Source organism: Calliphora vicina, chromosome 5, assembly GCF_958450345.1.
Source record: "Calliphora vicina chromosome 5, idCalVici1.1, whole genome shotgun sequence".
NCBI classification, from domain to species: Eukaryota; Metazoa; Arthropoda; class Insecta; order Diptera; family Calliphoridae; genus Calliphora; species Calliphora vicina.
In genome coordinates, this window is record NC_088784.1 from 101,668,799 (window position 1) to 101,696,349 (window position 27,551).

The window sequence follows — 27,551 nt, forward strand, 5'->3', positions numbered from 1 at the left end:
ATGGGCTATAAAAGAAAAGTTTTGAGGGATTTTTATGTTTATCAAACCTGTAGTAAGTTCAAAATTGGTTTGTACCAGAAGTTGTAGAAGAAAAATTGTTGTTTTGCGATAAAAAAAACTGTATGTTTACTTCTTACTTTTCTTTTGCTTCTTATCCTCGGAAGACGCTGCTGAGGCGGCGGCTGCTGCTAATGTTGTGTTAGTTGGCAACGTAGTATTTGTGGTACTGTGTGTCTTCTCGAATAACTTTTTAACCGTAGGCTGTTGGGCTGAAACCTGTGTTATGGGATGATTACCTAAGGCTGGTGTAACGGGTGTATCATCCAAGAATAAAGGATTCTTAACCTCCATCTCGCCAGTCTATTTTATAAAAAAACAAGGTAAATTAAAATAAGAATATAAGAAAATCGAACAATCTTAATTTGAATTATGTACACTTACCGGAGCTAGACCAGGACACTCGTATACAGTATAATCTCCCTCCTCATTATCGTCATCACTTTCCACATAGGACATTTCGCAGTTCTCTTCATTGTTTTGGCGATTTTCCATAGCAATGATTTGTTGTTTCTGATGTTGATAATGATACATTTGAGCACTTTGAGCCAATTTACGATCACCCGAAGGAGATATATCTTTGTTGGGACCCGTCACACCATAGGCGGGATACTCTACATCGGCCGCTGCTTTACTTTTATTATGGAATCTAGAAATAATCACATAAGTTTAATTTTTATTTTATTATATTATGTATTAAACGGCTTTAAACTTACGTGTACCAGGCTATTCCCAAAACGAATAAGCCCACCGTAGCAGCAGCACTAACACCAGCTATTAAGGCCACCACATACATGCCCATTTCCCCCTTCATGCCCAAATGTTCCCTTAACACCATGTGACCATCGTTTATATCTGTCTGTGGATTTTGTTCCACTTTTGGATTCAGCTTATCAATTAGGGTGGTAATTTCCTGACGTGCAGGTGCTACTCCATTTTGCATTTGCTGTACATTTAGGCTATTTACACCGGCAGCAGCTGCAGCTGCCGCTGTTTGAGGTTTAATTCTATGGAAATTGGTATTTGCACCACTAGAGCTCACGACACCAGCTTGAGCTGGCGACAATATCATAGTAGATCCCATTGTGCTCTTAGCTTCTTTATTATCATCATCCTTGTTAGGTTTGTATTCCTCATATTCTTCTAGAACACGAGAATCTAAATCTTCTTCCTTATCTACCTCCACACCCTCTATATCTGCCTCCTCATCGACATCATCATTTTCTCTAATCACATTATCTTCGTTGTTATCACTCTCCTCCACATCTTCTGTTCTGACATCGTCCACCTCATAGTAACGGGGATCGGTGGGTGGTACAGCAAACTTTATTCTTCCCCTTTGATTTTCCAAACTATTAATTGTGGGATATTTATAGCTGAAATCTACATTTGTATTATCGTATTGGTCATATTGTTGTACATTGTTATTAATATTGTTTTCATGTTGCTCCTTGAACTTCTGCATGTACTCGTATTCTTCATTTTCAGCCGCCATGGCTGCCAATTGATCGTGACGATAACGTTCACGCAAACGTTCTTCTCGCTGCCGTTGACGCATCAGTTGCATATTTATTAATTCCAAATGCTGTTCGAACTGATGCTGTAAACGCCTGCGGGCATTTTCTTCCATTAGTTGAGTTAGAAAGTCCGAATTGACTTCAAATGAGCCGGTTGCCTGTTGAAGAGGTCTACGACGAAGACCTAAAAATAAGAAGAAATGAAATAGAGATTAATGGCGATTCTGATAAAAAAAATAAGATTGTGATACAAATATTAAATTAACTTCGAAAATGCAGTTTAATATAAAAAATTTCCTGAGTCCTACAGATATTCGGTTTAGGTTTCAAATTAAGTATGGAGTATTACTGAATACCCAGTAAAAAAAAGTTCCGCTGAAGCACACTGGCACCAAAGCCATATATTCATGGTGATAAGGTAACAGGGAGCATTTGCCGAAAAACGCTAAAAATATGCGGCCAGACATGAAAACATAATATTCCATCATAACAAAGCTCGGCCACATGTTGCAATACCTGTTAAAAAGTATTTAGAATGAAGGGGTTGGGAAATTTTGCCTGACCCGCTTTATGGTCCAGACCGTTTCGATCGATGCAGAACGTTCTCTCTGGGATACGCTTCAATTTGGAACAGAGTAACCGATATTGTCTTGATTCGGTCTTGTTGCCAGAGAGATGGGAAAAGGTCATAGCTAACAAGGGCCAATACTTTGAGTAAATTTATATTGTACAAATGTTTCAAAATAAAAGCTATAAATCCCGCAATTTTAAGTCATAGATACATTTCCTTTCACATCACCGGTATGAACTAACTAACGTTAATAATTGAAATTTACAAGATTAATAATCTTCAAAGAAAACGAAAAGCTAGAAATAAGATTATTTCTTACCATTTCCATTTTTTTTCTTATCCTACATATGATATCTAAATAACACAAGTCGTTTATTATTTAATTTATCTGTAATTTCCTAATAATTTCCAAGTACCCATTAATTTCCATAAATATCGAAAAATTATTATAGATTTATGAATATTTAACTATCATTGCCACAAAAATAACTATTAGCATACGTATTCAAATAGAAACTATTTTTAGGATCCCCTCCCCAGCCCAGTGCAACACCCCTAAAAGCAACAAAGGAAAAAGCCATAAAGTCTACGTATGTTGAAATTAAAAATACAATAATATGAAAAAAAAAACTAAACAAACATTCAACAAAAATTCACTTTTATTAGCCTTTACGTGTTAAGAGATAATTAACTCAAGTCCATAACCAGAAAACACGTTCACGTTCACATACAACGGCAGCAGCAAACGGCAAAAAAACGAAAACTAAAAAAAAGGATATTACTACTATTTTTGTAATATCTATTTTTAGACCCCAAAAAAAAAATTAAAATCAAAAATGAAACAAGAAAATAACACACTCGTTTAAATATGTATTGTATATAACTGATACAAATCGAAAAGCATTTGGATATTGGATTTTATTCTTATACATAAGAATATAATTTAGTAGTTTTCCTTTTCTAGGAGTATGGAACAACTAAATCCAACTACTGCTAGGAATACGTAGATATATCAATGTACGTATGTAAATATTGTTTACCCGTAAAATAATATAAGGATTTTTCTTCATAAGATGGCCTGTAATACATATTTACATTTGTATATACCTACATAATATATTATATACATATAGAGTTAGGTATGCATAGGTAGGTACATATGAAATAAAAAATGAAAAAGATTTCTATATACGATACAGGTTTTTGTGACGTAAAATGAACGAAATGAAAACACGTAAAGCCCCCTACTATTAGATTTCAAGAAAAAACAACCACCATTATCACTTAACCACGAGTATCACACTGGTGGGAGGGTGGTTGGTTTGGTTGGAGAGGTAGGTAGAGGGTACTTGTTTGTTGAGTAGCCTACTACTGAATGCAGCAAGTTATAGACGCACAGACCCTTAAATACATTCATATGTTTTTGGTAAACGGTGTTACCACATAGATTCATAAATAAATCCTTCAAAAATTGTTTAACCTCAAATCTTTCAAAGCTATTGGGATCACAATTCAATGAGGTATGTGTTTAGAAGTGGCCTGCCCAATACCATAGAAAACCTATGGTAAATTGTAGATCGCAATTATACCACAAGAAAGCTTTATCAGATGACTCATTAATTTGTACTATTCATCGTCGCTGTGAATCAGTAATAAGATGGAATAATGTGCCGAATTTTGCTCACCCACTATCAATATGTGTTATAAGTTATAGGGGGTGTCTAGGCTCAATTATGGACCGATCCTCACAAAAGTTAATTAACGTTCATATACAGCTTGTTTATGTTCAATTTCATCACGATATTAATTATTATAAGATGAATTATGAATGTTCAATTCATTTTCTAAGGGAAACTTTGTATGAGGACTAGATACAAATTTGCAAAATTTTATCAGGATTACCGCATATTCAAAATTTGTATGGCTGTTCAAACAATATTCCGGGGGATATTTGTATCATGCACCGTTATTGCCCATACCTTATCAACAGAGAGTATTTTAGAAATACTGGAAAATTTTAGCTAGCTACGGACGGACTTAGCTAGATAGCCTTAGAATCTCATGAGGACCCAGAATATATATACTTTTTGGTCCTACAACCAATATTCCGATATGTTACAAACGGAATGACAAATTCAATATACCCTCCATCTTTTTTGATGGTGGATATAGAAAACAAGGGATATCCAACAAAATAATGACCTATTAAATGAAAATTTGGAAAAGTTTCCATTGCTCTGTATATAGAGTATCTAAAAGCAAATACCGTTCAACCGGATCATCTTAATAAACTCAACCGGTTTTAACGAAATATATTCTATAAAGGATAAATATCTTTCATTTACTCTCACTTAGTTATTGAACATTATAGTCTAAACAACAAAGTTTTGTTTTGATTCAAAAATGTCGAATTTTGTAATAACAAAGCGTCATATGCAGGAAGTTTTGCTTTACTTCTTTAATTTGAAAAAAGTGCCGATCAAGCACAACGAAAGCGAGAAGGGTATATGTGTGGTTCGGAAGTGGTGATTTTGACACGGAAGACAAATATCGCCCAGGCCAGCCAAAAAAACGTTTCAAGGACAAGAATTGGAGCCATAACTCCATGAAGATTGTTGTCAAACTCAACAAGAGCTTAAAAAATCATTGGAAGTTTCTCAATCAGCAATTTCAAAGAGCAGGGAAATTGGGTATCATACGAATTCAAGCCGAGAGAATTCGTATGATACCCAATGATTTTGCATGTCCGCAATAATGCTTGAACGTTATAAAAGAAAATCACTTTTGCACCAAATCATAACTTTGCATTACTTTGGATTCATTACAATAACCCTAAGCCAAACAGCCGAATCGACACCAAAGCCAAATATCCATGGCGATAAGGTAATGCTCTGTATTTGGTGGGAAAAAAAGGGATCTATCTATTATGAGGTGCTGAAATCTGGCCAGATCATCATAGGGAACCTGTACCGAACGCAACATATTCGTCTGAAGCGAGCATTGGCTGAAAAACGCCCAGAATATGCGGCCAGACATGAAACCGTAATATTCCATCATGACAACGCTAGAGCACATGTCGCAATTTATTGTTAAACTATTTAGAATGAAGTGGTTGGGAAGTTTTGCCTCACTTTCCTTATAGTGCAGAACGCGGAATTTTTAAAATCTAAAACATTTTAAAAATTCCACATTTTTAAGTCATACACCCAATAGATAATTATAGTATTTGAAAATATTACGTAAAATATATAAAATAATTGTCCAAAGTTCTATCATAGAGAATTATACATAGAGACGAGACACTACGGTTTTTCAAACAAAAATAAAATAAATCATATCTCTAATACAACAACAAAATACATTGACTAGCATGTATTTTGTTGTAGTAAGAGTTAGGTTTTTGACAATAACGTGTCGTCTCTATGTTATCCTATGGTTCTAACTTTCCAACACTTGCAGAAAAGTCACATTTTTAAGGATTTAGTACACAATTCTTAACATATAAGTATATTATAAGCTTCCACAAAAATTTAAATAGGATGACTAAACAATAACGATTCAATTTTAATATTAGTATTTAAAGGTAAATGTAAACATGATAGTATTTAAAGGTAAATGTAATTATGATAGGAATGAAATTACACATGGAATATCTTCGGAATTCTTCCGGCTCGGTTGCTATTTAAAATCGAGAAAATCGGTCCACAAATGGCTGAGATGTAAGGAAAAAACTAGGACATCCTCGATTTTTGACCTATATCTGGATTACTAAGTCATTAATATAGACAATATGGATATCTAATGATAGATATTTCAAAGCTTTGCAACGACGTATATAAGACCATAGTAAGTTGGACCTACAATGGGTCAAAATCGAAAAAATATTTTTAATCCGATTTTTTTTCACCAAAAATTGAAAAAACCAAAAAAAATATTTTAAAATTTAAAAAAACAATTCGAACATTTTTTTTGTTGCAAAAAATGAAAAAAAAACTGGAAAAAAAATAAATTTTGTTTACCTAATGCTAGGTATACACGTTACGATAAATCGTATAAGTATGAAATTAGTAACGTGTATCATGTTGTACTAACGAAGTATGAAAATCAAAAAATTTTGATTTTTGTGATATTTTTATTGTAATTTTTTTCAAAGGAAATAGTACGATTTGTAGTAACGTCTATCACAAAATCGTACTTCAACTCATACTACGATTAGTACGAAAAATAGTATCGTGTATACCCAGCATAAAAATATTTAAAATTTTTATTTTGAAGTATAAATTTGTGAAGGCACAGCGGAATATAGCTCTCTTACTTGTTTTTTAACAAAAAAAAACTCTATAAAAATAATGTTAAGTAGATCTTTTCATATTGAATAAAAATTTAATATAAACCGTTTAACGGTATTTTTTATAATGACGAAAACCGAAATCGTTTTTTTCAAGAACTCACTTTTTGGGTTAAAAAGGAAAATGGTTTTTTTAATTTGCCGGTTTTTTTGTACACTCATACTTGATTTATAACTCAATTTGTCTAAAAATATTGAATGGGGCAAACCAGCATTCCTGTTAAATGTCACAGCCACTTAAAATCAATAATAAATCTGGTGGCATCCTCTTTTCCTTTCTCGCCATCATCATCATCATCAACTCAAATATTTTGCTCGTGTACATCTTATTATTGTAACTGTATAAGTGACTCTATCTCAGCAACGTAAACACACGCACACAATCTTTTATATATATTGGATGTAATACAAACTTTCAAATTGGAAACAGTTAAAAGCGGAAGTCGTCTAAATGTCGACAACAAGTCGTTTGTTCGTTCGTACTTTGGATGTGTTGTTGTTGTTCTATTTGTTGCTACTTTATTGTTGTTGTTAGAATTAAGTAAAATGTTGTTACTTCGTTATAAGATGATAATTCGCTAGTTCTCGGCTAGGTTGTTAAAAAGGAAATTACTGTAGGTACATATGTATGTATGAACGAGTATATTAGATACACAAACATTTCATACATAGTTACAAAATTTTTAAAATGAATTACATTTGTTTTTGTAGTTTATATTGTTGTTTTTCTTATTAACTAACAAATATGTACGTTATCATGTGTTTGTAGTTTGTATTTGTTTTTGCAGTTACTGAATGGTTAAAAGTTGGAAGAAACCATAAAATGAATGGAAAAATAAAATGGGTTGTTGCATAAAATACATACATTTTTATACTTGTATATAGAAAATGAGAATGAGAGCATTTTCTAAATGGGAATTATACTAGATAAAATTTTGCCTTTTATATTATTCGCCTACATATGGAACTAGCTGACAGTGCTGTCAGATATGGGCATTTTAAAATGACTTGGACGATTTTAATTTTGGGGATGCAGTGTTAGATTCCCACATTATTATTGCGATTCTCAGTGATTTATTACACTATAAGTACATGAACTTGACACACCAAAATGCTGATACAAGTAAACTTAATTTTGGGTCGTAGAATCCAAATACGTTTTAAAAGATCAGGTCAAAATCTAATAAAATTTATTTGTCACTGAACTAACAGATGACAGTATATATCAAAGCATATTAGCTTGACATTTCGAAACGTATGACACAGGACTGGATGTATGTCAAAACTCATTAACACTTTTCCATTAATATTTTTAGTTTTGACAAAAAATGTATGGTATTAGTTTTACTAATTTTCAATACATTGTTGTTTTTTTTTTTAATTGAAAATTTTTGAATTATTAATTTCCAAATCTAGTAAAATTTATAAAAACTAGCAAACCAAGCGAAAGTTTTATTAATATCACTCCGATAGACTTAACAATCGTGTGCTGGGCTATCAATCTGAGGGTTGTCGGTTCGATTCCTGCCAGCAGACAAGCAAAAAGCTTCGCAGATTGTGTTTGTTTATACAAAAAATGCAGTTCTTAACATTATCATTATTTAATTTAAATTACATCTACGATTGTTTTCTTTTTCAATAAACAACAGAAAAAACTTATTTTTGGGGCGATTTTCAATGAATGTTTAGGAATTTTTTTAGCAACATATATAACAACACTGCACCCAACAGAGATGGAAAATTCAGTTTTATCAATGATTTATTGTCCTTTCATTACAAGTTTGCTCTAAACATTTTTACTTAGAAATCTATTATAAATGAGTCCGTTAACGTTATGCTCAATACAGTGAGTGACAATACAATGGAAACTTCTTATGAAAACCTAAAGTATAGTAAATTTCAGCATTTTTAAGCATTAAATTTAAAAAAATAAATTCATAGAATGTCGTTATACTTCTTAGCATTTCCAAAACAATGGAAACTTTTAAACTTCTACTACAAAGAATACTAAAACAAAAAGAATCATTCGTAATTCCGTTCTGTGTTAAGTAAAAACTCGCGCGCGTTATTACCATTATCGGTTAAGGGTAATCAGGCACTTAATGTTTGGCGTCGTCTAACTGCACCGCGTTACGGTTCTTCGTAGTTTGCATTGGACACATGCAATCGATTTTAGATTTATAACTTTAAATTATTTTAAATAAATATGTATATGGATTATGGTGGAGACCATAAAACTAAGGAACTGAGTTCGAGAATTCCTGCTTCCTATACGAAGGTATAGGTATATTGGCTGTTCCTGGAAGAGGCTCATCTTAGGCGTATGCCGTAATTGGAGATGGCGTTATGTACTATTAGCAAATAATTCCAAATAATTTTAAGTAAAAACCTAAACATTATTTCAATATTTATGAAAATTTGTTTTTTTAATTTAGTTTGCAGAATTAGCAAAAATGTCTGATGTCAAGATTTGCGAAGATTTAAAAACCAAAGTAATAAAAAATTTTAATGCTATGATAAATATTTAATTAATAAATCAGCTGTTTCAAAAATTATAAAAAAATTCGTGAGACTCAACATTTGTGAGGAGGGCCTCATAAAAATATTCCAAGACAAAATAATATAATAGCAAGAGAGTTTAAAAGAATAATCTAAAATTGGAAATAAGTTCTCGAACTTTTAGACGCAGGGCAAATGAAGATGGTCTTGATTGCTATCGGCTTTCGTGAACCTTATTATTTCTAAAAATAATAAAAAATATACAATTAGCTAAAGAACATTTAAAATGGTCAAGACAGAAATGAAATATTACGAAATTTTCGGATGAATCCAATGAATACAGTTTAGGAGGCATTGGTGGAAGAACATTTGTAACACGGCCGAAGGGAAAGATACTGCAGTCCAAGTACACAAATAGGTTATTCAGGTTTGGCGGTGGCATTATTATGATGTGAGGCTGTTTTTTTATTGCAACAATATTTATTTAACAGAAATCAAATGGAATATCCTGTACAAATATTTGGTCATAAAAAACTGTCTGCAATATGCCCACAAAACAGTCGAGTGATTATTTTGAAGTTGTTGTTACTTCCCACAAAAATTTTGTGCATTTGTGGTAATGGCAACTAGTTATTATATATATATTACTTTATTGTTGTTGTAGCAGCAGTGATACTGAGTTGACAGCCTTTGGCCGAGTGAACTTGGATCATTCCGGTGCGTGAAACCAGCTGATAGTTGCAGCGTTACATTATTATATTTAGTAGAATTGGTAGTTATTATACCCTTCATATTCAGGATTCTTATAGATAGCGGAGTCATTAAGCCATGTCCGTCTGTCTGTTGAAATCAATTTTCTGAAGACCCCAGATATCTTAAGGATCCAAGTCTTCAATAATTCTGTCAGACATGCTTTCGAGAAGTTTCCTATTTAAAATCAGTCCACAAATGACTGGGATATGAGGAAAAAACCAGGACAACCTCGATTTTTGACCTATATCTGGATTACTAAGTTGATATCTAATGATAGATATTTCAAAGACCTTTGCAACGACATTTATAAGACCATAGTAAGTTGGACCTACAATGGGTCAAAATCGGAAAAAATATTTTTTAACCCGAATTTTTGTTTCACCAAAAAAAATTTAAAAAACAAACAAATTTTAAAATTTAAAAAAAAAAAATTTTAAATAAAAATTCGAAAAAAAATTTTTTACAAAAAATTAAAAAACAACTTTGGAAAAAAAATTTGGTTTACATAAAAATATTTAAAATTTGTATTTTGAAGTATAAATGTATAAAAACATTTTGGAAATAAATTTTTTCAAATCGCGAAAAAAATAATGTTTATTTAGAATAAGTGACATAAATGATTTAAAATTTCAATAAAATGCCGAGTATTATTGTTATGCAGGGGAAACACGTGTGAACGACTCACCCAATTATTCCCTACGTCTTCTCTATTTCCTCTAGTATTGTCTATCTCTCTAGCATTTCCTAAAGAAATGGCGCAGTGAAAGGAAATATTTCAACAACGAAGAGATTATCACATAAACTAAAGCCCATTGTAAAAACTCATTGCATATTTCAAACATAATACAAATTTTTAGAAACTTTGAAACGTAATATCGTTGATAACAAGTTGTCAACTCGTTACTAAATTCTTGTTATGAAGTTAATAAAGCCAAACAACATTTCTATGATGGTATAATGGCATCATTATATTTTCTGGGAAAAATAATTGTTTCTTACTAGAAGTCAACATGTGACCAACGATATGTATATTTTTCTATTGCTTTGAATAGGAAACCTTATTTAATTCTGCATATTGCACACATGTTTGTTTTGTGCTGAATTAAATCTAAAAATTTTATTCAAATGTCATTTAACCATCCCTGTCACTTCTCAATAAATTAAACGGGCTTAATTCAAATTCAATTTCATGGAGTGTATAATAATGATGGAGGAAGAAGGTTAAAGAAAGGAAATTATTTTCAGAGTGTATTTTATGGGGGAATGGGAGTTTTTGTTATAATTTACAGTATAATTGCAGTTAGGTCGTAGTAGTTATTTTTGTTATCACAAAACAAACAAAAAATACAATAAAACCAACAAATTGTAAAAGTTTATTTTTAACTTACCTGGATAAATTGACATTTCGCATTGACCCAGAATATTAAGCAATATAATAATGGCCACAAGTGTTTTTAAATGGATATCGCCCACCACTGTTCCTGCAAACATATTGTTGTTGGTTTGTTACTTTTACGTCGAAACTATTTACGTTATATACAAAATTCCTCTTTAATTGAGTTAAATTATTTAATTTTTAACGTTTTTTTCTATTAAATGTATTCGAATACTTGTTTAGAAGGTTGATTTTAGTTTTTCATTTGAAATTTAATAGATTTTCTTTATGCTGAAATCTACCATATGGCCGGTCATTGTAGCTGCAGCTTCAAAGCCTTTAACCTTTACAATCTAAATCTTCTGCTTGATTTCAGAATATTGATTTTCTTTTTTCAGCACAATTTGTTTTTGTTAAATTAATTAATCTTTGTGTGTTTTTTTTTTTAGTTTAAAGTACAATATGTCTGCCAAAAACTGAATTTTTTCTATATAGGGTCGTTTAAAAATTTTTGTATATCCTATGCTTAGTTGGCAAATTTTCTTTATGGTGGTTTCTTTATCAACTGTAATATTAAATGAGCTTTTCTATATCATTTCAGTTTTTTTTTCTGTTAAATGTTGGTTATTCGAGCGTTAAATGGTTGCTTGGTTTAAGGTTCGTTTTCGATACGTTGTCGTTCAATGTTCCCGTTGTACTGTTTTCGCATTTGAAAATTTTTTGTAAACCACGATTCGTATTTGTGACGCAAAATGTTAAAACACCTCCGCATTCTGTTAACATGTAGAGGTCTGTTCGTAGATACTATAGCCATATAGATGCCCCCTTTTCAGTGTAATCCATATAGCTTCGTTTCTTGGCACAGGCGCACTACTGCTTTAAAGCTTTGTCAAAGAACGAAAATAGTTCTTTGAGGGGTGGCGGTTATTATCAACATCACTGGCGCAACAATTTGCCAAAAAAAAAAAGAAAGAAGAAATCCAAAGGAACGTATTAATACAAAAACAAAATTTTCATTCCGAACTATTTTCTCTATTTGTCACAAGCTCTCTATGTGTGAGGCTGTCGCCTGTATTGTGGTGGTGCATTTTTAGTCAAATTTGTTTGTGTTTTCTTTTTTTGGGGTATTGGGATAGGACACATATTTTCATCAATGAATTTTGTAATTTGTGTTAGTACGCATATGCGCATTATATTATACCCGGGAAAATTCAATGAATTTTTGGGTTTTTGTATCTTGAACGAAAAAATAAAATATGTATTTATGATAAATAAAAAAAATCAAAGTTCAAGTTAGAGAGAAGACATATAGAGAGGAAACTCAATCGTCAATCACAAAGTCGTTTGTCAAAACTTGAAAAGCCGAGCGAAGCCTAAGAACATAGATAATTATGCATAGAGACACGACACTCAGAATACAACAAATTTTATGTCTAATACAAAAACAAAATACATTGATTGGAATGTACATATTTTTTGGTTGCAAGAGTTAGGTTTTTGACAACAGACTTAGGTTGCCTAAGAATGTATTTGAAATCGTGTGATCTTTTATCAAAACCTTTTTGATAACTCGTATATGTTAGAATATATCAAGTTTACATTAAAAGCAAAATAAGTATGTTTATCTAAGTTCCACTACCAATAGTTCGAATTTTACATACATGCAAAATAACGTAACATCACTTTTCATAAGTTTATAGGAGAAGCAAAAAACGATATAAAATGAAAACTACTTGAGATATTGAAGCAAAATTTTCAAATCTGAATTACAATAACTCTAGAAATGTATTTTATGAATAAAAACTATTTTTTTTTAAAGTTTCCATTGTTTTTCCAATGTTAAGAAGTATTACAACATTAAAAAAAAATGTTCACCAAAAGCAGTTTTCAATAAAGTCCTTGATACAATGAAAGCTCTCCCTAATGATTCTACCGTCTAAAATTATTGTATCATGATAAAGTCTAAGGCATAATTCTTTGCCATCCCATAATTGTTTAAAATCGGCCTGAACATGTGTGAGTTAATGGTACTAAAAAGTACTACGAGCTACCCAAAACAGTTTTTGAAAAAATTCAACATTTTCAGGGTGTTTCAAAATCTTTGTCCTCGTCTAGGCCTACAGGTTGTCGCTTTAGGTTGCCTTTAAAGCTCTGGCAAAAAGTGTTATTTTGTAGCATTTATAAATGTTATGAATTGAAGTCAAATCGTTGTCTATGGACGTTATCCCGATGACGTTACCCTCAGTCTCATCCAAGAACTTCAATTGGTCAAAATACCCCAATTATGTCCGTAAAGTTAATCTTTTGATGACCTCATGCTCTTTACTTTAGTTTATTTAAACGGCCTCAGGATTAACCTCTTTAAATTTTTCAATCAGCAGGCTGATTCCTTTTTTTTACGTCGGCACAATGGACCATTTATTCTGCCACAAAACTGGATGGGACTGGTATATTTCCAGAAACTAGCTCCGGAATTATTTTTTGAATTGATCTGTAAAATACAAAACACAAAATTTTATTATTTAAAAAAAGTTGTTTGTGAATCTTAATCACTTCATCTTACCAAAATCAATGAATCGAGGTTCTTCTCTCCAAGAGAAGCGAGTAGCTACTTCCAAAATTATGTTTTTGTCGAACTTACTTTTCTTAACTTTTTAAATAGATTAAAATTACAGCTGGATTCTTGACAACTCCAATATTATTTTCATCGGCTTTTGAAGAAACCGCTAAATTAGAAGTGGTCAGAATACCATGTCTCTCCTATTTCCGATAACAGCGTATTACGTTACAGCTTTTCACGACCTTGATATCAACCCAGGCATCAGCCATATTTTAAAGGATTCTTTATTAAAAAATCCTTTAATGTTTTTCACAAAATTATAAAAATAAACCTTTTGCCGCTTTCTTATTTTTGTTGATTCAACATAAGAACGTCAAAGTCGTGTCAATAGAAAATAATAAAAAAGAAAATTATTGAATATTTAATCAATGTGGCAACTTTATACTCCGGCTGATATCAGCCAAATTGGCTGACATCAGCCGCTCACATGCTGATGCCTGTGTATTTCTTATGGGAATTTTTGGCTGATAGACCCCCCAAATCTAAATCGTAAAAACTTCATATAAAAAAAATGGCGGTGTTGCCACCAATTTACCAAAAATACAACCGTTGTTTTCAAACACCGGGTGTTTCTAAAATTACATTTCTGTTATTAAAAAGAACCCTCTGTTGATGTTTAATTCCCTTTTGTTCCTATCGTTTTCCCATTAACTTTGTTATTGTTTATTGCAAAAATATAAAATTTAACTGACTGGTGATTAATACAAAGAAAAAAAAGTTTACAAAGAAAACAAACATTTTTTTACGTAAAACTATACAAAAATGGCTGCACTAAAAGGTAAATACTTGAAGAATCACTCAAAAAATCTATGAAATTAAATGAGTATTTTGATTTTCTTTTCATAATGGAAAAAATCGCAACTGGTTATCAAATAAAGCGTAAGTTTGTTTGCAAATATACTTTGTGGAATTTTAAGAATGTTATTTTAATGTTTTTGCTAACTGTTTGTTATTGTGTACTTGCAGTTTACTAATTTGTGCATTTATGACATGCCTTGGTATGACTTTCCTGATTTTGGCTTGCGCCGTGCCTCAACCAAAAATATTCTATCCCTTCTTTGTCCTACTATTTTACATTTTATCCGTCTTACCGATGCTGCTGGCCAAACGGCTTAGTCCAGGCTCCGAGACAAATCCAAGAACAGAGTTTGCCCTATTTTTAACAGCCGGCATGGTATTAAGTGCTTTTGCTTTGCCCATAGTATTGGCTCACAGTGGAGTGGTAAGTGGTTGGGCCTTAAGCCTGCCCCTCCTACAAGTTCCTCCTACATTTTTGTATTACGTCATTTAAATGTAATTTTATTCGATTTATATTCCAGATTACTTGGCTGGCATGTACATTTACACTAATCAGTAATATTATCAATTATTTGACTATCTTTGGATATGCCATGAAAGAGAATGAATTGGATGCTCCGTATGGTGGCATGTTCTAAATCTAGCAAGTGGTGGTGCGCATATGCTATTGTGATTAGTTCATGTTGCTAGGAGTTGGAGCCGTCGCATCATGTTGTAATTCAGTAGTAAATTTATACAAAATTATATATATATACAATACATCATCTAGTAGCAACGAGTAGTTCTCAAAAAAAAAATTGGTTCATTATAAAGTTGAATGCGAATTATGAAGATTTTATAAAAATAAATAGGCATCTGAAACGAAAACAAAACACACTCAATCTAAAACACATAAATTCTTAATCTCATAGGTGTAAAAAAAAATACAAAACTAACAATAAAACAAGTTATAATATAAAAAAAGATATGAACTTTTATTTAATAAAAGGTTTTTAAAATAACTGTATATTTAAAAAAACTCAATATTCTGAAAGACAATTAGAAAATTCTGAAATATAATTGGAAATTACTGAAATTCAATTGTAAATTTCTAAAATGTAATTGGAAATTTCTGAAATTCAATTGAAAATTTCTGAAATACAATTAGAAACTTTTGAAAATATATATAAAAATCTTTCAAATCGGTTAGAGAACCACAATTTTGCGTAATTGAGGTAACCTATTTTGGAGTATTGAGGCAACTGCCCCCTGGTATTTAAAATTCAAAACTTAAACTCAATTACACCTCTTCTATATCAATGGGAAAATTTATTAAAATCGTACTATACGTTTAGAAGTTACAGATTTATTTTCAGTACCCCCATAGTGCGATAACTGTATCAACCGAAAGTTTTTTCCCCATGATGAAAGAACTTCCAACAGTAGTGTAACTTTTACACAAAAGATTCAAAAGCGTTAAAAGTTAATGTCAATTTAAATTACTTCGGTAACGGTATTTTAATGATAACAATAATTTCGTCAAGACTTAAATTATTAATAAAATTTTCAAATAAAAATTCAAATTTAATTTCTGTAGATTTCAATTTGTTATTTCAAATTAATTATAGAATTAATTACTGATAGATTTCTATATCACAAATGTTTTTCTGCCCGAAGTTGTTTTCAACAATCGAAAAAATTCAATTTTTATCAATTACATTTTAACAATTAAAAATAATTCGCTAAAATTAAATGTTGATTAAATTTATAATTTCCAGGAAAATTATAGAAATGTTGTACCACGTGGAATCCAAACTTCAATTTTCATTAAAACTATATAAAATTAACTAAAGGACCATAACTGTTTGCAGCAACCATCGTCCATTAAATTACTTTAACTTTTCATGTTATGCTTTTAAACAAATCCTTCAATTCACTTGAAATAGTAACGTATTTTAATCATATCGTAAACTATAGATCCTTGCCAACAGTGCTACCAAGTTTTCTTTAGTCTAAAGAACTTTCATAGAAACTAGCTTTGGTATGTAAACCATTTTAAATTGTTTACATTTGTTGTGTGTGTGTTTTTGCGTTGAAAAGCGGAAAATTGTTTGTAAATAATAAAATTGAATAGAATAAAAGAAAATTATGGATAGAAATACAGAAACTAATTTAGATCAAAAAGAAAAATCTAGTTCCAAAAACAAAAATTCTACCTCTTTGGATGGTGAAATGGGTGTACAAATGAAAAAGTCTTCCTTCACACTAAAGGAACAAAACAGTGGGTAGGATAACTTATTGAGATCTTCAATTAATATTCTGACTTAAAAAGTAATTTTAATTTGTTCTTATTTAAAAGCAATATTTTAACTGTGCATCATACAATTAAGGAAAATAATAAAATGTTACGTATTGTTTTGAATGTTTGTTGTTTCGATGTGCGTGGAACACATATGTTGGCCATTGATAGGAGGTATGTTTATTTGTTGTACTTTTTTGTGCAGGTGTTTTTATTGTTTTCCTTTTGTTTTTTTTTTCTTTTTAATTACTAGGGGTTGTATTTTTGTTTTCAATTTTACCTCAAAAAGGTATTGGCGACATAATGAAAGAGTGCAAAAGCCTAGTGTGGCTGTAGCTTCTTGGAAGGATCCTAATCAATATGTTATAGGCACCAAAGAGGGTATTCTAGTGCTATTAGATGTGGGTAAGTAAGTGTACCATGAGTGGTTATATAATATTGTCATTCCGTTAGTAGTTTCCTCATTTCTCATTTGCGACCCCAAAAATAATATATATTCTGGATCGTTATAGGTAGCGAAGTCAATTTGTCAGTTAAAATCAACTTTCCGAAACCCCTAAATATCATACAAACATGATTATAAGTTCCAACGATCTACATAACGCCATAAATGGGACAAACTCGGGAAAAACATTTTTAATACGAATTTCTTTTCACCAAAAATATTAATAACCTTCACCATGAGTTCCGGTATCAATTTGACATTAAGAAAATCGGAAAAATTACCTACATATGTATTTCTCGATTACTAACTAACTCATATACAATTTTTTCACCAACATTTTGTTTCACAAAATTTTTTTTTCACCAAAATTTTTTTAACCTAAATTTTTTCACCTATAATTAGTTTAATCTAAATTTTTTCACTTACAATTTTTTTCACAAAAATTTTTTTTTCACCAAAATGTTTTCCATCACAAATTTTGTTCACCAAACAAATTAAAATATCGTTTCTTTCCAGAAAAACCCAATCTACTTAAGCAAAGCAAAATTTCCGAAGAAACCATCAGTGAAATTTCATTTCCAGGCCAACCTTTGGAACCGAAAAATCTAGCTATAATACGCACTGGTCACTCAGCACTTCTCATGGACTTGGATACGTTTAACTGCTCGTATCGTTTAGATTTCGATAAAATTATTATGTCTCTAAAATTTGCTTCCTTTCTACCCAATTCGGAACATATAATGACTGCTTTCACCAATGATACTTTACACATATGGTCTGGCGTTACTTTAGAAGTTGTACGCATTATTTATCCCCTTAAGCTGAGAGATAAAAAGTTACACTCTCAAGAACAAAATCCAGATATTAAAGATATACCGGAATTTTCCCTAGATTCAGCTATGAAAGATGTAACAAAACAAGCCGAATGTTTCCCCAAATTTATCAATAAAAATCTTACGGATGGTTTAATTATTTCGTATGCCTATAAAACTGAAGGCTCTGCATTGATATTATCCACCTGGGATAATTATTTATTAATTTTAAGTGTTTATACCTTTGAAATCAGTCTCATGTATCGCTTAAAGGATTTTGTGTTATTACAGTTGGCCGTTTTGTCTAAACCTAATGACACTTTTGTGCTGGGCCTAACAAATCGTAAAATGATAGTTTTATTGGATTGTGAAAATGTCGAATATAAATTGATAGTAGATCTAGGGCCATCACGTTATTTATCAATTTCTTTAGATAACAAGTATTTGGCAATTTCCCAAATATCAGGTGAATTAAGTGTTTGGTCTTTGGGACATTTGTTGGCGGTTTTAAAATCACAAAAGAACTGTATGTCTCTGCTGAGAACAGCCTTTAAACAAAAGAAAACAGTAAAAATGCCCTGCAATGAAAGCGAAAGCCAATTTCAAGAGGAGCTTAAGAAACTCTTAACACCCCAACGTTTACAGCAGATTTTACAAGAATATCATTGTTATCCGGCCAAATATCGTCCAATAATATGGTGTTCTTTGTTGCAATTGCCCAATAATCGCCTACAGTACCAGGAACTTTTACAAATGGGTGTGCCCTCGGCAGTTGATATGCAAGCCAAAAGTATCCACATAAAAAATGCCACTTTAAAAAGATCTCTAATCAAATGCTGGTCTTGCCTGTCGCAATGGTGTAAAGTTTTAGCATACAGCGAAATATTGCCAGGTCTTATATTTCCTTTTGTGAAAATGTTCCAGCAAAATCCTCTTACTGCATTTGAAGTATGCTGCACTTTAATACAAAATCAATTTCAGTTATTTTTCGAATATCATCCTCTAGAAGCCACCAACTATTTGGGTTTATGTACAAATATTCTCCAGCACTTTGACAATGCTCTGTTTGAATTCTATAAATCAAAAGATATTTCAGCTTCAATATTTGCCTGGTCTTTGTTGAAAAATGCCTTTTCCGAAGTTTTGGACGAAGACCAGTGGCTGCGTTTGTGGGACAATGCCCTCTCAGCTCCACCCTATTATCTCTGTTTTGTGGTGGTAGCCTACAGTATTTTGCAAAAAGAACTCATCGCCAGACTGCCGGATAAAAATGTTATAGAAATATTTTTCCAAGAACAAAATCCCATAGATGTTAATAAATTAATTTCTAAAGCATTTAAATTATTAAACAAATGTCCGGCGTCTTTACATCCCCAGAGATACTTTTCGCCATTTAAAGCCTTGCCAAACAATGTTTATCCGAAATTCTTTAAATATCCGCAAAAATGTTTAAACAAATACGAGGAAAAAGTTGAGGACTTGCAAAAAGTTCACACCGCTTTGGATGCCCGTATGCGTGAGTTAGAATTGGAGGAATTGCATTTGCTGCAGCGTCTGGAGAATGGTTTGCGCCAGGAAGAACATACAAAAAGAATAAAAGATATTGAAGCATATTATCAGAACACTATAAAACGAGAAGAGGAGCGTATCAATTGCCAGCGTAAAATGTTGTTATTGTATCAAAAGGAGATACGACAGCGCAAAGGTGAGGTGGTGGCAGTTCTTCAGGATTCTTCAAAACGCAAGGCTTTGCTACAAAAGGAACGAGAATTGCATTGTTTACAAAATCACATAGAAAATGAGGTGATTTTTTTTTTTTGATATATATATTTAAACATAAATGTGTTTTCAATGAAATGGTTTTTATTGCATAGCGTATGCGCAATGATTTAAACTTAATGTGGGCGGAGGAGGAATTATATAATCAAGATATGGAGTTGTTGTCTCAAAAATCCCTAGAGCAATCTTTAACACAACCCTTAAATAGCAAATATTATGATGAAATTAAAACACTCTGCCAGGAACAGGAGTTGTTGAATAATGATCTCAAAATGGTAAGTTGTAGGGTTAATGTAAAGTTTATGATTTACAGCAAATTTGCTAAATCCGAACATTCACCCAATCACAACAACATAATACATATGATTGCTGTGAGTGGTAAGCGTATATATAAATTGTCATTCCTCATAAAGTATAAATCTTATGGATCGTTATAGATAGCGGATTCAATATAGCCATGTCCGGCGGTCTGTTGAAATCAACTTACAGAAGTCATGTATGAAAGTTATTGGGGGCCTTAATGGCCAACATATTGCTACTTAAAATCTAGAAAATCAGCCCACAAATGGCTGAGATATAAACAAAAAAACCGCTTATATCAGATTTGCTAATATGAGATTTTAAATGACAACCGAACCAGTACTATACTTGACATATTGATTATCAATCATGTCTGTCAGTTATTTGGGGGCTTCAGAAGGACTCTCTCTTGAATCAACTTTCCGTAGCCCCCACATAACTTACATACATGATTCATACATCAATATATTTAAATCTTCCGGTTCGGTTGCTATTAAAAATCGACATATAAGTAAAAAACCAGGATAACCTCGATTTTTTACCTATTTTTGATCTGTATCTAGGTTACTAAGTCATTAATATAGACAATATGGATATCCAATAATAGATATTTCAAAGACCTTTGCAACGGCATATATAAGGCCAAAGTAAGTCGGACCTACAATTGGTCAAATTTGGGAAAAAAAATTTTTACCCGTAAATTTTTTTCACCAACAACATTTTTTTGTTATAAATTTTTTTTCACAAATAAATTTAAATAAAATTTTTTTAAAAATTTAAAAAAAAATAATATTGAAAAAATAACTTTTGACCCTAAAATTTTTTTGTTAATAAATTAAAAAAAAAAAATATAAATTTTGTTTAAAAATATTTAAAATTTTTTCTAAAGTATAATTTGGTTACTTTTTTATAGAATTTTTATAAAATATTCAATTTTTTGCATTTTTTTAAGTAAAGAATTTTTTAAATTCCTTTAACTATTTATTTTATGTTTGCATATATCATATAATTTTGACCTTCCTCTATTTAATATTTATTATATAATAGTTAAAATACTAATTTCAGTCCATATTATCTTTGTATATACACTTTTTACAGATTACTTCCCTCAATAGTCCCCAAACTACCAATGTTAATAACAAATTGCCTAACCACTATTTGGATGATTTAGAACGTAAATTAGACAATATTCAGTATGAATTCAAAAAACTAACAAAAACAACATAAACATTATGTAATAAAATGGCAATAGATGGATGATGAATAAGGAAAACGCCCATCAAAAGCTTAGTAGCGTCTAAAGCATTCTTTATTTAAATTAACCATCATTGATTTACTTAAATTTGTTGTGTTTTTTTCTTGGAATAATTCGTTCACTCTTAGGTAAGTAAGTACATACTTTTTCATTTTAATGATAAACATATGAAGAATTAAGATTAATTACATATAAATACATTTATATAATTTATATTAGGTTTTTTTCCTTTAATTTATTTTTTTTTTGGTTTTTTAGTTTATTTTATTAAGTTATATTTTATGTTTATATAATAATATCGAATAATTTTTCTTTTTTTTATTTAAAAGACAAAAAACAATTTTTCAATTACTTGCTAATATTTTTGTTTTGTTTGTTAGTTAGTTAATGTATGTGTTTGTTAAAGAGATATAGAGGGAATTCTTAAAAGGATATAATTTGCTTGTTGTTTGTTGTCAAGCAGTGGAGAAACTTGTATTTCTCGGACTTTTAAATATAAGAGAAGATAATTTAACGTAAATCGGGATCCTCATCGTTGGCTTTTTTAATTCTCAATAGTATGGTGGTGTACCACTGATCCAAGCGAGAAATGCTATCATAGTTTTTAACAGCTTCGGTAAAGCCTTCAATGTTCTGTTCCTCCAACAGTTCACACAGGGTCTTTACTAATTTGTATTCTCGGGAATCCTGGAATGCTGGATACTGGTTGACATACTTTTCCAAAGCATGTTCACAGTTCAAAATATCGACACTTAGATGACACAAGGCAGCTCTAAAGAAATATTCCTTAGCACAATGCTTAAGCAACGATGATTCCAACGAGGAGGTGGCCACTTGCTCATAGATATTAACGGCCTTATCATAGTCCTCCAATTGTGCAGCATACTGAGCCACTTTAAGCATACACTTATTGGCGGAGGACAGCGACTCCTCGCCCTTGAAATAATCGGCCGCCTGCTCATAGTGCTGTATGGCTTTGGGCAGCGTATTAGGATCGGCCTCATACATTTCAGCAATACTCTGATGATGCTTGGCAGCCGTAGTGAAGCGACCCATATCAGTGTAGATGTCTATTGATTTTAACAGGCATGAAGCGGCCGTATCTATATCGACTTTTTTGTAACAATTCGAGGCATCCACAAAATTAGTGCCAGCATCATGACGACTGCCTGCCCTTTGGTGCAGACTGGCTGCTTCGCAGAAACACTCACCCGCCTTAGTCCAATTTTTGGACATTTTAAACATATTACCAGCCCGCTGATAACATTCTATGGCCTCTTCGACTTTATTCGAATTTCCGAATAGAGAACTGAAAATGCCCTTCTGTTGAGATAATTTCTTTTCGGCATCTGCCATTAATTGTAAAGCTTTTTGTTCATTATCACCCATGTTATCTGTTTGTTTATTGTTCAGCAACAATAATTTACCAATAAGATCAATTTAATTTACTTAGTTTTCTATTTGCTGGTGGCAAATAAGAATGATGAAAATTTTTCGTTGCTCTGTTAAAGAATGTAAAGAAAATCAATAATAGGGAACCGTTTGGAAAAATGAAACATTGCAGTGGTATGTGCGTTTGTGGTAAACACACAAGAATATGACACATATATGTGTCATGCGTAAAATACACTGAAAAAATGATTAGAAACAGTCTGGAATTGAAGTTGTTTATTTTGGTATTTGGTAAACAATAGAGATGACAAGGTGATTGAGAGTGAGTCTGTCTATTCATAATCAAGGTAAAATAATTTTCAATAATTAATTATAATGATAAAAATATTATTCCTATAATTTAATAAAATATGTACAATTAAAACCAGAAAATGTTAATGAGTTAATAATATATAGTCAGAATATTACATAGAGACACTCCGATTTGTCAAACAATAATACATACAACAAATCATATTTTTGATACAACAAACAATATACATTGACTAGCATGTATTATGTTGTTGCAAGAGTTAGGTTTTTGACAACAGACTTATTTTTTTGACATTAATTCTCGTCACTATATTACCCTATGTATATAGTTGTGAATGATATATTAGAACATTTTAATTATATAAAATAATTGTTAATTGATTCCAAAGTAATTTTGGATTCCTATAAGGCTTTCAGTAAATTTTTGAAGCGTTTAAATAAAATGAATTAAAAATTATATCTGTTTTTCAATATTTGGTTATCGTTTTTAGTAACCATATACTTCCTATTAATATTTATTTGTATGAGAACTGTCAGTCACGATGACAAATAACCAGAGATTGAGAAAATTGGTGTAACTCTATTACAGATACTTTAACCTTAAATAGGTATTCAGTGGTCAGAAGGTGTAATGCAAAGTCTATTGGAAAATGAGTTTAAAAAGTCGTTTCTAATAAAATTTCCAATGTAACAAACTTAAAATAATATTAACCTGAAAAAAATTTATTCGCTTAATCGACAATTATTGTTCGAATAATTTTTATTCTAAATTGAAAAATGTTATTTATTCGCATAAAAAATATATTTTTTCCTCGATTATGCGAATAATTTTTATTCGAATGACAACTCTGATATACAAGTTTGTAATTCCGTTTGTTATTTTCACATTTTTCACATAAAGTGTATATAGTCGTGTCCTTCAGTCTGTTGAAATCAACTTTCTGAAGCCCCCAAATTACAACCATGATTGATACATTAATATTTTAGATATAGTCCTGGTTTAGTTGCTTTAAAAATTTTAATTTCAAATTTCACCAAAAAAGTATACATTGGTGAATGGTTTATAACATTCGGCACAGTGGAATATAACTCACTTGTTTCATAATAATATATTAATTTGTGTATTTTTAATAGGTTGCGACATTTTTATTTATAACGTTAAACGTTAGTTAGTATATACTAGTTTTTTAAAATATTATAATTAAAATAAATCTATGTATAAATTATATATGCATACAAAATTTGTAATTAAAACTACTTATTTATATATATAAGGCACTGTTTTTTTATATCATACACTCACTATAAAATGAAAGATATACTCCCATTTTCTCAATCTCTGATTATTTTTTATCGTGACGATTACCAGAGATTGAGAAAATTGTGGATAATGTTAGTAATTTTTCTTTGAAGGTAGACTTTGCAAAATGTCCTAATTAATCTCTACACACAAAAGGTATATTTATAAACAAGTATTAATCAGACTTAAAAAAGTCTGCTGTCTTAATTATTAAAAAAAACAAAATTTTACAAAAGTTTATTATTAACTTTAACGATCAATTAATAAAAATACTTAATTTTTATAAGTAATATACATACATAACTCACTTGTAACAAGGATTCATAACTAATTTTTTAACTGAGCACTACAAAACATACAAAGGTGCTATTCGGAGAACATAAATAGTTGAAACTCGACACTGAATACAACGTGAGAAAATTCTAATTTTTATCTATTTTATAACTTAAAGGACCTTTCAGCATTGCCGAATTATTTAAATCGCTAGTACCACAAGGCACCACTAATTTGGGAATATTCATAACTAAATGTATGGTAGATGCAGGTATTTGTATTTGAGCTGGAACGCCTAGGGCAGGTAAATTAGAAGAAGCTAAAATATAAATAAACTATTAATAAATAGTTTATAGTTATCACAATCTTAACATTACCTAATACAGGCTGCAAAGAGGCGGATTTTAATCTGGAATTTTCCACTTCCAATTGTTTGATTCTATCTTTTAATTTGTCATTTTCAGCATGTAATTCGGTATTTCTCTTACGCAAGTCTTTATACTCGTTACGCATTTTATGGCGATAGCGTGTTGAAGCTGCTCGTCTACGTTCCATAGTATCGTCTTTTGTAGACTTGTGTGCATTAGTTTTAGCACTTCTGTTAACGATTTTGGAGCTACACGATTTGTCGGACCAGTCGGCGGGCCGTGTTTTACTGGATTGATTTAAAATGGCTTTTAGGCGCTCTTTAATGGGCAATTGTGATGTGGGTGTTAGACTGGCACTGCTGGGCTCGGAGTGTGGTGTAGAAAGTGTTGATGTGGCCGAAGAACAGCCCGAAGTGTTTGTAGTTGTCTTCTCTTTGGTAGGTGTAATGTTAGTTGTTGATAGTTTGGGCAATAGAAGTGGTTTAGTTTTTGTTACCGATTTTTTGGTTTGTATTGCGTGGTGTTGTTGTAGTTGAGTGGCAGTATTATTGAGAGAGTCTGTAGTGGGATTGGGAAATGTTACTGTTATAACTTGTGGTTGTAAAAACTGTAGGGAAGAGGGTATAAATGTGATGCCTGTATGCGTCTGTGGGACAGTATTTGCTGCGGGCTTTTCTGCTATAGCTCTATATTTGGTGGTATAAGACTCAGCACTTTTCGGTTTTTCACTAGCTTGCGGCACATCCAATATATTTTCCACATCTAAAACAACTGGAGTATCTAGGGTTTGTTTGGTCAAATCCTCACCGGCTACAATGCCACCCTCTACGGCCGTATCGAATTGTGGAAACACTTGTGGTGTGTGCAAAGAATTTTCATCATTGTGAAATTGTTGATGACTACTGGGTGTATGTTGGACATTTTGTTCGCAGGCTCTGCGAAAGGTTTCATCGAAAGGATTAACATTTCGTAAATCATCGAAGAGGCCCACTTCTTCACAGTTTTTTATGAGTCTTGTGGGTGTAGGAGTTTGATCAGCTAAAATACATAGATAGATTAGCATAGCAACATTTTAATAGTTATGTATCTGTTTTTGACGATATTCACTACGTACCCACAAAAATTCCTGACTTTTGACTTAAATTTAATAACATCCCAGTGTCTTTATCCGTCTCATCATCCTCCTCTGTGTGATAACTCATTTTATTATATTAATAGCAGAATTTATTAAAAATACATGTATAAATTGATAACAATAATAATAAAAACACAAACTAATTTTAAAATCATCTACTTTAGTTAGATGTTAGTATGTTGCAGTTCCAGATTGTTTCATTTGTCAGTTGGTTTTGCTTAATCAGCTGTTTAAAATACAGCTGATCGCTATAGCCAAGACAATAACCTTATTACAAGGGTAGTATTAAAAAATTTAAGTTTTAAATATTTCTCTTGATATTTGGTTATAATAGCCTATTTTTGGATGGTTTGAAGCAAATAACTTTTAGTGGTAAATACTTAATTAATAAATCAGCAGTTTCTAAAATTATAAATAAATTTCGTGTCCCAGGAACTCTAAAAACTCAACATTTGGAAGGAAGAACTTCCAGAACTACTCCAAGACAAGATAATTTAAGAAATTCTTAAAAATTACTCCACAGAAGGTCTTCAATAATCTAAAATTAGTTTTCGAACTGTTAGCCGCAGGGTAAACAGTTAAAAAAGAGTTAGAGTTATTTCTAAAAAACCGTACTGCTTCTAGGGTTAAACAGGTCGAGACAGAAATGTAATACTGTCCTCTTTTCGGATGAATCCAAATACAACATTTGTAGGACTGAACCCCAAGTGCACAAATAATACAGTCAAGTTTGGTAGTGACAATGTTATGGTGGGGGGTTATATTTTAGGGCAAGGTACCCAAACACACCTCTATTGTTGTAACCGAGAAGTTACAATGCAAAGAGGTTTGTTTGAAGTGACCTGACCAATCGCCAGATCTCAATCCCATAAGGACTCAAAAGGAAGCTTTATCAGAAGCTGTATTTCAATGCATCGTCGCTGTGATTAATATTAATAAAATACTGAAAAAATAAAAATTTGATAAGATTTTTTTTTGATTTTGACCTTTTAATTAAATATTTGAAAAATTTATTTTCTCAATTTCAATTTGTGTTTTCTTTATATTACTTTCGTTTTATCATTTGGTTTTTTCTTAATATTAATTCCGATTTCTCAATTTCTATTGATATTTTTTTACTATAATTTGATATTTTGAATTTCAATTTGTATTTTCTCAATATTAATTTGAAATTATCAATTTTAGATTAAATTTTTCAATATTAATTTACTTTTCTGAATTACAATTTGTATTTTCCCATGATTCAAATGGATTTCTAATAATCAATTTGTATTCTCTCAATATTGATTTGAAATTTGTTTTTTGTCAATTATTTTAGTATCAAATACGTTAATAATTGATACAATTGTGTTTCAAACAAATAA

General features: G+C 31.2%; 4 protein-coding genes across 4 annotated transcripts; 2 read left to right on the plus strand and 2 right to left on the minus strand.

The window, feature by feature from the left end:
- Window positions 1-26,306, minus strand: LOC135961513 (uncharacterized). Its single transcript, XM_065513012.1, has 7 exons — window positions 26,167-26,306; window positions 25,062-26,090; window positions 24,857-25,003; window positions 11,134-11,226; window positions 774-1,758; window positions 442-706; window positions 1-360 (listed from the first exon to the last, which is right to left on the minus strand). Exons 1-7 carry the CDS (start codon window positions 26,252-26,254, stop codon window positions 127-129), a joined length of 2,841 nt encoding a protein of 946 aa, XP_065369084.1. The 5' UTR covers window positions 26,255-26,306; the 3' UTR covers window positions 1-126.
- Window positions 14,512-15,501, plus strand: LOC135962306 (leptin receptor gene-related protein). Its single transcript, XM_065514156.1, has 3 exons — window positions 14,512-14,619; window positions 14,707-14,962; window positions 15,060-15,501. The coding sequence occupies exons 2-3, from the start codon at window positions 14,726-14,728 to the stop codon at window positions 15,174-15,176; spliced, it is 354 nt and encodes a 117-aa protein (XP_065370228.1). The 5' UTR covers window positions 14,512-14,619; window positions 14,707-14,725; the 3' UTR covers window positions 15,177-15,501.
- LOC135962304 (TBC1 domain family member 31) lies at window positions 16,633-21,494 on the plus strand. The gene is made up of 6 exons (XM_065514154.1): window positions 16,633-16,802; window positions 16,877-16,990; window positions 17,070-17,221; window positions 17,778-19,876; window positions 19,948-20,127; window positions 21,251-21,494. Exons 1-6 carry the CDS (start codon window positions 16,666-16,668, stop codon window positions 21,377-21,379), a joined length of 2,811 nt encoding a protein of 936 aa, XP_065370226.1. The 5' UTR covers window positions 16,633-16,665; the 3' UTR covers window positions 21,380-21,494.
- On the minus strand, window positions 21,417-22,906 carry LOC135962305 (alpha-soluble NSF attachment protein-like). Its single transcript, XM_065514155.1, has one exon. The coding sequence runs from the start codon at window positions 22,794-22,796 to the stop codon at window positions 21,918-21,920; it is 879 nt and encodes a 292-aa protein (XP_065370227.1). The 5' UTR covers window positions 22,797-22,906; the 3' UTR covers window positions 21,417-21,917.
- Window positions 26,307-27,551: the final 1,245 nt, after the last annotated feature.